Consider the following 14,132-nt stretch of genomic DNA (forward strand, 5'->3'; position numbering starts at 1 on the left):
TCTTTTTTTTTTTTTCTTTTTTTTTTTATAGCTATTTTTTCTTAAAGTAAATTTGAATATTGGGGTTGCCACAACGGGTTAACTGACAAAACAGGCGCAGATATCTTAGTTAAAAGTCATATCCATCAAATAATCTAACATAGCCACATTGTAATGGCGTTTTTCCATGGATTTGATTGTTGTGCTTTTATTTTCTGGGGGAGATGGGAGTAATGAGGATAACAGGCGAGTGAAACGACTTCCTTCAAAAATGTGCATTCCATTGTACGGATCAATACATAACACTTTCTACTACTACTCTAACGGTGCATGAATGAAAATGTACCAGAACGTTTGAATAGATAGAGTGTTAAATAGAGTCGAACAATTCATTTTATTACCATCATTCACATATCTCAAAACCTAATAACCCGTAGAAGGAGAATATGAACATATTTCGAAAAAAAATAATAATAATAAAAAAAAAAAAAAAAACTCAGACATAATGCATTCCGTATTCGCCCCCACTGTTTGATGTGCCAATATGTTTATATTTTCCCGAAGTCAGTATCTCCTCCTGTCGGTGGGCTATTTCTCACGCGCATGCATGCACGCGCACGGCAGTCTGCCCTCGCGCCTGCACTTGTGCACACCCCCAAGAGGAACATGTAAACATTGTAGCGTATATCGCATTTTCCTTTAAGCTCTAAAGCACCTCTTTGCAACTAGCATGTCGTCGGATCACATTTGAAAACAAAAATACATCCAAATGGCCACGAATTAGAAACACTGCAATGCTCGATTCATTAGTTTCATAGCCTTGGGGCACAGTTTAAATTTGCACATGCTAATGATCTTGTGTTATCTGAGACACACACACAAAGTTGCATGCATGCATAGTAGGCTACTCCTAATAGTACAGACCGCGTGCTTGCCTGGACTTACTAGTGCTCAGATGGCCCCCCTCCCTCCATATGTAGAGGTCTCCTCTCTTTTTCTGGAAAACGTTGCAGTTTCTGACCGTTAAGAAATGCACAATGGTGAAACGATTTATCATTTTTTAGATTTTAATACCCAAACAGCATTTTTTGCAGTTCGCAAAAATCGCTCAGGGAGAATTGTGCACTGGCGATGATCTTGATGTGCCTAATGGGGCGATCAAGCAAGTTGCAACCAAGAACAAAAGCCCAACAGTGACTCCCTTCTTGGACTGAAGTCCTTTGCTCCTACTATATACTGGTCCCAAACAAGCATAATTATGTGAGGCCGTGAATAGAGTTAAGTACTGCAAACTATTTAAATAAGACCATGTAGAGAAGCGATTTCGTCACGATTTGACATTTTAATGCATTAAAACGATACTCTGGGGACTTGGTTATTTTATTTTTTATTTTTTTCTGACAATAATGAGGGGTACAAAAGTGAAATTAAATTACTTAGACAATAATTCGTCCCGCTGAATTAGTGGGGCAAAATCTAAAAGCAGGCGCTGGTTTTATTTAGGGCTGAAATGTCATTTTGATTTGTGTAATTCACATTTCCTTCTTTAAGCGTTAAATCCTGACTCTTGTTAACACCAGGGGTTATTGTTGCTGTAGTTATGCAATGATTTAATTTAAACTCAGTTTATTTCGAAATGATAAATACATAGAAATAATAAATATGTTAACTTGTGGAGTCTCCCCGTTGGTATTTCTCAACCCTTCAATTCAATTGTTAAAACCATAGTCAAAAAATAAATATTGAAGGCATTTTGTTGTTGTTGTTGAACGTTTAATTCTTTAATATTGTACGAAAAGTAACCAAACATTATTTTGTGAACTAAATTTTACATACCCTACGAACGCATTTTCCATAAATACCGATTATCTCTAACATGAGTTACCGGTCCTTTACATGCGGATAAATATGGGAAATTGAATTATATACAAGTAATAATTTCTTGCAATTGCCAAAAGCAATAGACAGATAGTTTTATATTTTATCACCTACATAAACAAGATTGACACGGAGCTTCAGGCTTTCACTACACGGTTTATCGACATGACATTAAATAACAACAACTGTGTGCTACTCAGACTGGACTGGAGACGAAATGTTGCACTGGATACAAAAGCACATTAATACTAATCGGTTAGGTAAACGTGTAGACTGTGGTAATACTGGGTAATTCACATTTGGTACACATAATCTATAACATTCTTTTCAGTCAAGACTATTCATCGCAATATTCGTAAAACCATTTCATTTTCCATATATCTAGGGACCACATTTTTTTTTTCTCACAAATTCCCTTAAACTGTATTATGACTATTTACAAAATAAAATATTACATTTTAAACTAGGTGAATCTTTATGTACAAAAAAAAAAAAAAAAAAAAGTCTGTGACCTGCTGGTAGCATGCAATTGGAGTTCTCTGTGCAGTCTTCCGAAAATATGAATAATAATAAAAAAAGACATAAAGAAGAAAATTGCAAAAGAAATAGAGGGCAAAAATCAGAAAAAGGCTGTCAAGAGCGTTGCACACCCCGTCCATGCACTGCTCTCTCTAGACAGCGGTTTCAGAAAACCTCTCAGATTCTTCACATCGTGTGTGTGTATGTAGGTCCACGCGAGAATAGGCTGACTTTTGAGTCTTGGTTCCAAAGCAGTCTTAATTCTGCAGTCTTTTGAAAATATTTACACGTACCATTCATTAAAATTTGACGAAAGGGTGCTGTGGCTGCTCGTGTGGTGAACTGTGGATGATGCTGGTGATATGGAACTGCTGCTCTGGTTTTCTGTGGAAGGGGACACGATGGTGGGCGGCGTGGAGGACTCGTAGCCGGAGCTGGCTGCCGGGGAGGGTTGGGATCCTTGAGACGACGACTCGTGAACCTGAGAACCATAAAACTATACTTTTACATGTGCCTCGTCATTTTACATCTTCAACTGTGCCAACCGATTGCGCCCGAACATGTCTGTCAGATTGTATTCAGCTTTATGTTTAGATTATGGCGGCAGATTTAGCGTTAGCTTTTATATCAAAATCACATATCATTTTGGTGCATATTACAACATTATCCAACACATTAAAAACATTGCATAAGATGCCATAAATAAAACTTTAAAAGCAATGCAGAAATGAAATGAAAAAAAAAAAGAAGAAGTAAAGAGTAAAAAAATAATAATAATAATGCACAATAATGCTTTTGTTACCTTCATGTGTTTCCGGAGGGAGCTGGGGTGTGTGTAGGATTTGTCACACATTTTGCAGAGATATGGTTTGTCAGAAGTATGGACGTGCATGTGTTTCTTGCGATCACTGCTGTTCGCAAAGCGTCTGTCACAGCCTTCAAACTCACACTTGAACGGTTTTTCACCTAACAGAAACAGAACAAACATCTCTTAAAATACGCATTTGAGGATGCCAGCACGTTTTGTTATTATTATTGTTTACATATATTGAAATAGTTACATTTAGAAATACATAAATACACCAAATAAATATGAGCAAATATAAACGCGTTGAAAAAAAAAACTTCCTTTCCATATTCCACTACGAAACACGACTCATAAAAAATATATATCTTTAAATTTCACCCGAATTGTTGAAGTTATTTTGCAACGGTTCTGTAGCCTACTTCAACGTTTAATTTGTTAGATATCATATAACCTATATCGAATAGAAATAATAATTCGCGTACCGGAATTGTGCTTAGCATGAAATTTGTCAACAGGACAAAGAAACAAATAATGAAATAATTACAAAATAATACTATCATTATTTACTTGCCATTTTAAGGCTCATAATTACAACATATACACACAAAATGTTACCAGTATCATATCAATGAATGTACATGGGGGGAAATGCATTTCTTACCGGTGTGTGTTCTTTTATGGATTTTCAGATTTTCCGATCTGGCAAATACTTTTCCACATCCGGGGAACGGACACGGAAACGGTTTCTCTCCGGTGTGCACTCTGATATGATTCACAAGTTTATACTTTGCTTTAAACGGTTTCCCTTCCCGGGAACATTCTTCCCAAAAGCAAATGTGATTCGACTGCTCTGGTCCCCCAACGTGCTCCACCGTTAGGTGGGTCACGAGCTCGTGCATGGTGCTGAAAGTTTTGTTGCAGGACTTTTTCGGATTCGTCAGCTGCTCTGGTTCGACCCATTTGCAGATGAGCTCTTGCTTTATGGGCTGTCTCATGTACCGAAAGAAGGCCCCTGCCCCGTGATGGGCAGCCATATTCATGTTCATGGGGCCATAGCCGTGCAACTGCGTCGAGGCGTAATGCTCAGACCTGGGGCTCGCGACGTGACCGTATTGCTCGGCCCTCCCATACATGTCCCCGGAAAAGCCCAGGCGCATCTGACTGTTCACCACGTTGGAGGACGCGTGCGTGGCCGCTTGCTCGTGCAGTCCCGGGAAGAGCAGGTGCCCAGCGGCGTCAGTGTGTCCATGTGGTCCGGCGAAACTTCCTGCGGCGGAGGCGAACAGACTGTGTTGCGCGCTTGTGGCGTCTCCGAAGCCCCGATTGCGAAAGAGAAAGTCCCGAGTGGAGTTGAAGGCGGCGGTGGAGTATGAGCTGACATGAGTGGGGTGATGATGGTGTCCCAAGGCAGCGGCGGCGGCGTAACCGGGCGCTTGCGAGGAAAACGCCGTTTGCCCAGAACCGAGGTCGTGGGAGCTGTGGTTGATTTTGAAAGCGCCCATACCGTCGGCGAACGGATTGATACCCAAAGCCACTTCTCTGTCTGCAACTTCGCCTGTTGAGTGATGCCTGGTGGAGCCGAAAGTAGTCACTCCAATGGTGGGATACTGTGGTCCTGCGTCCAAGAGCATCTTCAGTCTGCAGCGGAGGAGACTGAGAGAGGAAGAATCTCTAGCAACTGTCTCTGCTTGCTATTTCTCTGACTTAAGTCTGTGCGATGCGAACTCCGATCCCCTATTCCTATTTACTTTTGGTGGAGAGGAATTTCCCTCACCTGCTCATCCGATGCGCACGCAAATCATGTGCAATATTGTCTTTTGCGGTTTATCTTCCTGTGGCGCAACTTTCACCTCCTCAGTCAGGCGGTGAGCTTCAGACTGATAGTTGCAATCATTCCTGCAGATAAATGAATTGAAAAGACAACACAGTCCACCCCTGATGAATGGGGAAGGAGGGGGGCAGCACGTGACCCCGTGCTTGGACCATCATTGGAGAGGGCGCTCTACCCCTACTAACATTCACTCACCAAATAACAGCCCGCCATGCCTCAGCATCAGTGCGATTGGTCGGTTTACATCATCAATCTGTGGGATTGTCGGGAGGTTGCTGACTGGGATTTTGCTCTGGATGTTGAAATTCAGGAAACAGAGTTTAGTGAATGCATGACCGAATAATAGCTTTTGTCCTAGACGGAGTACTTCCACGTTTGGCCTACTTACGTGTAAGCCTGATGCTCTGAGAAGAACCTGGCTCGCATCTAGTAAACACTGGCGGAAATGTGATAATAGTGTAGCAGGTTCTTGCATGCATGGAACTCGTGCGTTTCATCCTGAAAAATGTTTTTCCATGCTATTTTGAGAAAAATAAAAAATAAAAAAATAAAATCTATGCTTCACTTTTCTTCTTATTCTTCATAATCGTATACGAGTAAAAATTGCACCCAGCAATATTCATGCTATGTGCAATTCATTCATTCATTAAGTTGAAATCACTGGCATGCTATTTGCATATTAAAAAGAGAGAGAAGAGAAAGAGAGAGAGGGAAAAAAAACTTGTCAACGGTGCAAAATAATAAATATAAAGCTATTTGTTTTTGAAGATGCAATGGATGGGGCAGCTGGGCTAATGTCATGAAGTTTCTGCCTACTTTAGCAGTTGGCATTTCATGTTTGTTTGACTTTCTTTACGTGCATCTTTTAAATGAAGTTTCCACTTCAGAGATGTCTGAGAAAGTCACAGATCTTATGCAAAACACTTTTGTTGTACTGTTGTTGTAATTTAATAATTGCTTTGACATTTACATTAAATATTTAAACGAGAAACTCCATGCCTTCCAACTATATTTTTTTGTGTGTTTCTTTTTTTCTCCCCCTTGTGTGTGTAAAAGTTGTGGGTTGTGGAAGTTGTGAAGTGGGATCTCTCTCTGCAGGAAACTTCGGCGGCTGGAGTTCAAAGCCGCATGAACACCCGAACCATTAAAATATCATCCAGACTGCAGCCTTCAGCTCCATACACAAGCGAACTCCTTGTGTGTGTGTGTGTGTGTGTGTGTGAGAGAGAGAGAGAGAGAGAGAGGGAGAGAGAGAGAGAGAGAGAGGGCCAGGCAAAGCCGTTGAGTTGAATGTTTTGTCTGAAGGACGTTATCTTTATAAAAGAAATCTGGACGATGTCTTCAACAGGTGAAAAACGGTAAGACTCGTAGCGTGGGGACGAAATAATTTTGGAGGCTGGAATCATTGGGAAATATTTTCCGAGCACCATTTTTTTGTTATTATTATTATTATTTTTTTTTTTTCATTCACAACAATTAAATACCTTAAAAGTCTGGACACATTGAAGTGGTAGGTGTAATACGGAATAATGTAGTATTTTTAGTAATAATAATAATAATAATAATTATATATATATATATATATATATATATATATATATATATATATATATATATATATATATATATATATATATATATATATATATAATATTAAATAAATAATTAATTTATATCTACTAAAAGCATCAACATGCCAAGAATGTTCCACGAGAGTGTGTAAAATAGTTATTTTAACTGTCTGTTAATATGTGTTTGAATTGACGACAAAGAGAATTTCTTAGAAATTGGCCTTTTGACTGCATTGGAATGTTTAATTAATGTCAATGATTTTGGGCAATAGCTGACTTTCATTCCCGAGTGTTATGTTCTATTGTCTTTCTTGTCAAATTAAACTCGCTTTGTATCTTGTCATACGTTCCCCTCTTCCCAGCAAAAAGTAGCTGAAAATAAACTTTTCGTTACGTGCTAAAGAAATGCCCCAAGAATGCAACTGCGACCCATTCGACCCTGAGCCCGAACCACTTGACTAACATCTTCACTATTCTTCATAGTCCACACAATGTTTACTTATTTATAACACGGATGGTGTCTGACAGATCAATTCATGACCGGTCTCAAGGGAATACCAATTTACTTGCATCAATAATTGAATGCATCTTGACCCCGATTAAAATAAATCCGCCTAAAGTTAAAGAAACGTCCAAGGTCACGCTTTTATTTTTTTAATAGATTACAATTATGGGTTTTAGACTTAAGTTTTGTGTTCACGTGTGATCGTAAAAGGCCTGTGTGAACATAAAACGGTCACAATGGCCTTCAGATGAAGTAGTGTTTCCGTGAAATGCTTTTGCAGACTTGCAATCACAAACTAAAAAAAAAAAAAAAAAAAAAAATGAAGTTACAATACAAAGTAAAATGGGGGTGGGGGTGTTAACTGTTTCCATTTATCATGGAGACACATGAGCACCAATACTATCTAAATGTCTCCTTACTCTTACATATAATCCGCCTAATCCCAGTGGAGATTGAACAGATGATTTTTGACATCTAATACTAACTGTCTGACCTTTTTAGGTCCGTTCATCCAACACTTCCTAATTGTGTCCGGCTGGTTTGATTAGATAAAGCTTCAAACGGTTGCAATTACGGTAATACTTCTCTATTTGTATTTTGAATTAAAACGTCTATTGTGCAAGGAGGGAAACTTTCACTTCACCAATACTGTAAGAAACACATTGCAATTCACCAAAGCTTATTTCGCCTCCTCATGATGGTATAAACTGCTTTGACACAGAGACTTTTTATGGCTTATGTCATTGCATATTGGAAAATTACGTTCAGTGCCATACAAAGAAACAAATAAAAGCATTAACTGTTATTTACAAGGTCAAAGAGTTTTGAGCAACACTATAATTTATGCTATTTTTTTTTTTTTTTTTTTTTTTTTGATTAAGAAGTCATATATTTTTTTTATAAAACTGTTTGGTTGAAAAAAAAAAACGGCAACATGGACACAATTGTTTAAACATTCTTCATATACCGGGAAAAACAGAAGTTAATTTATTGTGGAAGATCAACACTCTTTAGTCTGTTTTCATGAGGTGGCCACTGTCCATTTGCTTCCAAGCTTTCTATAAAAGACAAACGCAACAGCCGTTTGTTGAATCATGGTTGTACTTTATTTGTAACAGGTGCACTGTCAACAGAATGTTTATTAAATGTCGGTGGGTAATCTGTTGTGATAAACTTTTACGCATCAGAAAGACTGGATTAGATCTGTATTCAGATTTATATTTAGCAGCTACTCAGCTATTTTGTCGAGACTTCTTTGCTGCCCTGTACACGTTTGATGAAGCACTACTTCCTCCGTGCCTTATCCGCCGCCGCTAAACAACTGAGGCCGAAAATTACCCCGGATCATAACAACAGGTCTTTGCGTTACTTTCACCCCCTCCGGACAATAGGCGACCTTCGCGCTTTTCACAAGACACCGATCCCATGTCGACGAAGAAGCACCGTAAAGACAAAAAGGAGGCGCGAAAACTTTTTTTTTTTTTTTCTCGACAAAAGGGTTAAATACAGAGAAATCAGATTCTGAACAAGCTGCATGCAACTGCAAACTTTACCTTTTTGCTAACCGCCGTTTTCGATGTTTATTATGGAGCCCCTTCAAATGTGCTCTATAACGGACTACTAGACAGAACCTATGTCGCATTTTTATCGCATGCTAGTCCATCATTGCGGTAAGCGGCTAAAAGCGCAGTCGCTGATTTTCCACAGCTGTAATATAAAGAAAGGTTACATTGCTTCGATGTAACTTCGACATTGCAGTTAAAAGTACAATAACCTTTGCATAACAAAAACATTTTTTTTTTCATCCGCTGCCCGAGGCTCGGCGCATGCGCGCTCTCTGTTTGCTGTCACTAAAACATTTTTCTTCGCATTGGAAACTGTCACGAGTGACGTCAATCACAGAGCTCTGACCAATTAGAGCGCTCGGTGATTGTTTGGCTCCACGGGCTGCAGCGCCTACCATGAATCTCTATTCAGTATATCAAAGCGTCCTGCTGCTGCCTCTCAACCGAATGGGATTCCACGTAGGCACTGAGATAGCAACTAAACTTTAGGGGAAGTTTATTATTATTTTTTTTTTCTTTCGTATTCTTCAAAGCGATTAAAATATATTTGTCATCATCATTATTATTATTTTGCCTGCTGTCAAGTTATTCTAAAATTAGGAGTAATGAGCGTGGATGCTTTGGGAAGCCCTGTGATGGACCCCGCGTTTTCCAAACGGAACACGACGCTGAGATTAGTTGACTTGGCAGGGGCTCACCACCATCACCATCATCACCACCATACCCCTCAGAGCGTGACAGGCTTCCCGGGGTTCAGCAGCCATCCACACTCAATGGCTCACTCGCACCCTGGGGAGATGACTGCGGAACCCCGCCTGGGGCCGAGTCCATTCGGGCCAGAACACATGGGGCACTCCGCGGCCCTCAAAATCAGCCCAACCCATCATTATCCCCACCACCATCACCACCACAATCATCATATTGCAGGCCACAGTGAAGTGGTCTCCAGTCAAACGGGAGCTTTTGGCCCGGTGCAGGCGGCAACGGTCCCGTACTCTATGTCTCACACGGCCCAGGCGCTATCCGCAGGTAGGGACTTCCTCATTCGCCGAGATTTGACAGCTCAAGCCATGCCCGTGCTGACCGATCAGACATCTGGTTCAGCCTCTCACCACGGAATGTTTGTCTCAACAACAGGTAGCTATCCGGGACACTATGGTCATCACCCCGACCCCGGGAACCATACGCTCTTCCCTGGACTTCATCACGAGCAGCCATCTACCGGAGCACCAGGTGGCCAAGCCTTGAACGGACAAATAAGGTTAGGAATACCTGCCGAAATGTACGTTCGGTCTGATCATTTGAGTCAAGTAGCAAGCTCCAGGGCAGACCCGTTTGCCGCTTCTCCTCTGCACGGATACGGCGGGCTGAATCTGAACATGAATCTCAGCGCACATCACCACCACGGAGCTGGCGCGTTTTTCCGATACATGAGGCAGCCGATCAAGCAAGAGCTCATCTGCAAGTGGCTGGAGCCCGAGCACTCGGCGAAAAAACTTTGCTCCAAAACTTACAGCACCATGCACGAGCTAGTGACACATGTGACGGTGGAGCACGTCGGAGGACCGGAGCAAGCGAACCATATCTGTTTTTGGGAAGAGTGTCCGCGAGAGGGAAAGCCGTTTAAAGCAAAGTACAAACTTGTGAATCACATCAGAGTGCACACCGGAGAGAAACCGTTTCCGTGTCCGTTCCCCGGCTGTGGAAAAGTATTTGCCAGATCGGAAAACTTGAAAATACACAAGAGGACGCACACAGGTTAGTGGCTTCATTTCTCGTCCCTTAGGACAATTTGGTTAAATGCTAAGGCTTGTAAAGCTCCTCTGTCACTAGACACATCGCAATGAAGCTGGAGTGTAAACGGGTCGATGCACAGCAACTTGTTTATTAATGAAGTGAGCTAGCTTGCAAGCTAAACTGATGCACGGTTTCAAAAAAAATCCGCTTTTAAGAAGACTGGCTTTTAAGATATTTTATGGAATTTATTCGCAGAACACTGTCATCATTAGCATCGTTGTCACTGTTATTTGGTGAGTTTTAATAGGCTACTTGTATGTAGTTTACGCTAACAGAATTTTATTTCAACAGTAAGTCGTATTTTCAAAAAAGAAGGGGAGAATATAATGATGGAGCACCGTGGACTGTTACTGTTTCTGATTTCTGGCTTGCTTTTTCTAATCGTGTGTTGTAAAAATAATGTATTCCTTACTTCATCAGATTGCTTACAGCCTTGCAGCACATCCATATGTTTGGGGCCTACTGACTCCAGTTTAGTCGGCTGACGAATATAATAATATGATAATGATAAATAAAAGATGAAGCGGTAGGGTGCTGCCTTATGTTAAAAACCCAAATTATATATTTTCCACAATAAATCGTTTATGGACAGAATCTGTTTGTATTACAATTACTCTAAGTTGTACACAAGTATTTATGGTCACATTGCAAACTGCTATACCCTACTCCTTTGCTACATTTTGGAAACCACAAACACTCGTTAAAAAACAGCACATTTGTTCAAGTACACAGTTATCCCCTCAGAGCGATCTAAAGGCGCATGGTAAAATTTTAGATAAGCTAGTGTCTTTTTTGCTTACACTGCAGCTTTTTGTGTCTTCCAGTTAGCCTACCCTTGGTCCGAAGCCTTTTTTTTTAACCCCTAAAGCAGGCTTTAGAAAGAAACTGTACAAATTAATTGCACAAAAGGACCCGATGTTGTAGTTATTTCCATGTATTTCTGAACTGTAAATAACTACGCATAGACTGTTGACAAAACTTGCAGACTCACCGCATGCAACAAGTTCTGAAAGAGTAAATCAGGCGTGACTTAGGATACACTTTACATGTTACTCAATGCAACATAGTAATAAAATGCATTAGGTTTGAATAGTTAGTTTTACTAATTGTAATGCTTTTGGGGCTATACGCAACTAGCAGCGACTGTGATATATAAATCTGAAATGAAAAAAAAAGTGTATATATATATATATATATATATATATATATATATATATATATATATATATATATATATATTGTTTTTTTTTCTTTCTTTTTTTTTTTTTTTCATTTCAGATTTACAAGAGAAGGTCGATGCACGCCAGTAATATTGTTCTTCTTTTTTGCTTTTTTGCATAATAAGTAAGGCTGCTACGTGTAACGTTTGACTGGAAATTGCATCTAAGATAACAGTTTTTCAGTTCTGATGTGAAACCAATCACATATATTTTCTTGCTTGGGCGGTATTCGAATCTTTGGTTATGGATGTGGTTTCCCAAGGGTCTCTTCCTTGCTGCTTTCTTGTAGTAAACTAATATTCTTGATTGGCTTTCTCGGCCCAACAGCTGAAGGTCAAATTGATATTCAGCAAGCAACTGTAATTAGACAGCAGCAATTACGTCTTATAAACTCTTGGAGCTTATGTCCTTCGGAAATAAGCGTGATGTGATTAAATGTAATTAATTCAAACATTTCTATTGCCTGGCTGCCTTCTCCAGCAGCTATTATGGTTACAGAGGGACGGGCCTAATAGCAGTTTAGATGGTGGGTCATATGTATTTTATGAGATCTTCATGCTCTACATTCCAAAGGTAAATGAAACTACTACGAGGGCACACGCTTTAAAGGACGGATGCCAAATGATCTGTAATTGTGAAAAGAAATCATTGCTGAGAGTCCAAGTCACAAGGGGCCTGTCATGAGAGGAGACAGAGCAGTAAAAAGATAATCACGTCATGGGGCTCATGTGACGTGATTTGCCCTGTACAATTTGATATGCGTTCGACTGATGCAAATTATATTTGCTTATGTGCTCAATGTGTAATAATGTGCTTTACCTGTATTGACCATTGTCACAACTGTTTTGTTGTTTTAGGTGAAAAGCCTTTCAAATGCGAGTTTGACGGCTGTGACAGACGGTTCGCCAACAGCAGTGACCGGAAAAAGCATTCCCACGTACACACTAGCGATAAGCCGTACAACTGCAAAGTCAGAGGTTGTGACAAATCGTACACTCATCCCAGCTCTTTGAGAAAACACATGAAGGTGCACTGCAAGTCTCCACCTCCGAGTTCGGGTTACGAATCATCGACTCCATCTCTTGTTTCTCCTTCATTGGACTTGGGAAGGGAGCCAGCTCCCTCTGCGCTCTCCGAGCCCCTCTCATCATCGTCCCAGCCGGCCAATTTAAGCGAATGGTACGTGTGTCACAGCTCCGGTGCCAATGGCCCTCAGACCCCACCCAGCGGTTCATCCACACCGGGCCATACAGAGGGGCCAACGTACGGCAATCCTGAACGGAGGGACGCCTTCTAGCAAAATGTAATCTTATTTTGGCAAAGTGACTAAAATGACTTTCACATCTTATATTATTTGGACAGTCCGTTTTGGACTGAATGCTCGCAGGCTGACGCCTGTGGAAGTCAGTTCAAAGAGCAGGCTTGTTCACTTTTACTGCCTTACTGAAGGATGCACTGGCCCTTTGACAGCTAATGTCACTGCCTAACCACCAGTCGATATAAAACACGTCCCGAGTGTCCATGTTTCTAAATAGTGTACCGACCGTACGCATGTCACTGTATTATTTTGTAAATTCTGCTTTGATTTCAATATCTTTTTTTATTTATTTTTTAATCGGTAAATATTTTTTTTTTCTTTTTTTTTATTACTGAACCAAAGTGCTTAATTATTAAACATGTACAGTTAATGTCTATGTGTAAACAGTAATTTTGTAAGGTTTTGTCGTTCAGCAGTTTTTAAATGTTTGCTACTATACTTTGTACAAAAGTAATATTTGGGATATTTTGAATTTCATAAAGACGTAGACTCTTTCCTCCTTTTGTGCTTTCACCAGCCAAGCCAATTTGATGGAAACGGTGTTATTGTATTTGATATGAAGGTTCATTTATGATTAGTCATTAATCAATGTGGTTATTTTGTGATTTTGTAAAACTTGTCAGCAATCCATTTTTATGAAAAAAATATTAATTATCAGAAGAGACCTTAAAATGTGTACCGAAATGCCTTGTAAGTTGTCAGTATTTTGAATAAATTGTGTATGATTCAAAGCTAAAAGAGCTCCTACATTTCGCTTTAGTAGGAATATATATACAGCAACTCTTATATATATATATATATATATATATATATATATATATATATATATATATATATATATATATATATATATATATATAATTTTCAAGTTATACGTTATTTAAATTAGGCATCGTCTAATAGAAAACACCTAAATGATTACAATATACACGATCCTAAGTGACTCAAACGTAATAGCTATTAAACACCAGCCAACTTAAAATGAATTTAATTATCTTAGCGATAACTTGTTTTTTATCCTTTTGTATTGCTTATGCACACAAATATACTCCAGCTTTACACTCCAATTACATGGGCAGCAATTGATGAAAGAGTTGCATATTTTCACACAGACTTCAAAGAGGCTTTTATACAAAGCGAC

General features: G+C 39.7%; 2 protein-coding genes across 3 annotated transcripts; one reads left to right on the top strand and one right to left on the bottom strand.

The window, feature by feature from the left end:
• Positions 1–1,306: 1,306 nt before the first annotated feature.
• Positions 1,307–5,103, bottom strand: LOC113042246 (zinc finger protein ZIC 1). Its single transcript, XM_026200917.1, has 3 exons — positions 3,846–5,103; positions 3,179–3,342; positions 1,307–2,857 (listed from the first exon to the last, which is right to left on the bottom strand). Exons 1-3 carry the CDS (start codon positions 4,813–4,815, stop codon positions 2,660–2,662), a joined length of 1,332 nt encoding a protein of 443 aa, XP_026056702.1. The 5' UTR covers positions 4,816–5,103; the 3' UTR covers positions 1,307–2,659.
• Positions 5,104–8,026: 2,923 nt separating this feature from the next.
• On the top strand, positions 8,027–13,722 carry LOC113042245 (zinc finger protein ZIC 4-like). 2 transcript variants are annotated; one of them, XM_026200916.1, is made up of 3 exons: positions 8,027–9,685; positions 9,794–10,414; positions 12,531–13,722. In XM_026200916.1, the coding sequence occupies exons 1-3, from the start codon at positions 9,262–9,264 to the stop codon at positions 12,968–12,970; spliced, it is 1,485 nt and encodes a 494-aa protein (XP_026056701.1). In that variant the 5' UTR covers positions 8,027–9,261; the 3' UTR covers positions 12,971–13,722. The 2 variants fall into 2 exon arrangements, with proteins under 2 accessions (XP_026056701.1, XP_026056700.1); XM_026200915.1 differs by having other exon boundaries at positions 8,027–10,414.
• The last annotated feature ends 410 nt before the right edge of the window (positions 13,723–14,132 follow it).

The sequence above is a fragment of the Carassius auratus genome, chromosome 24, assembly GCF_003368295.1.
Source record: "Carassius auratus strain Wakin chromosome 24, ASM336829v1, whole genome shotgun sequence".
NCBI classification, from domain to species: domain Eukaryota; kingdom Metazoa; phylum Chordata; class Actinopteri; order Cypriniformes; family Cyprinidae; genus Carassius; species Carassius auratus.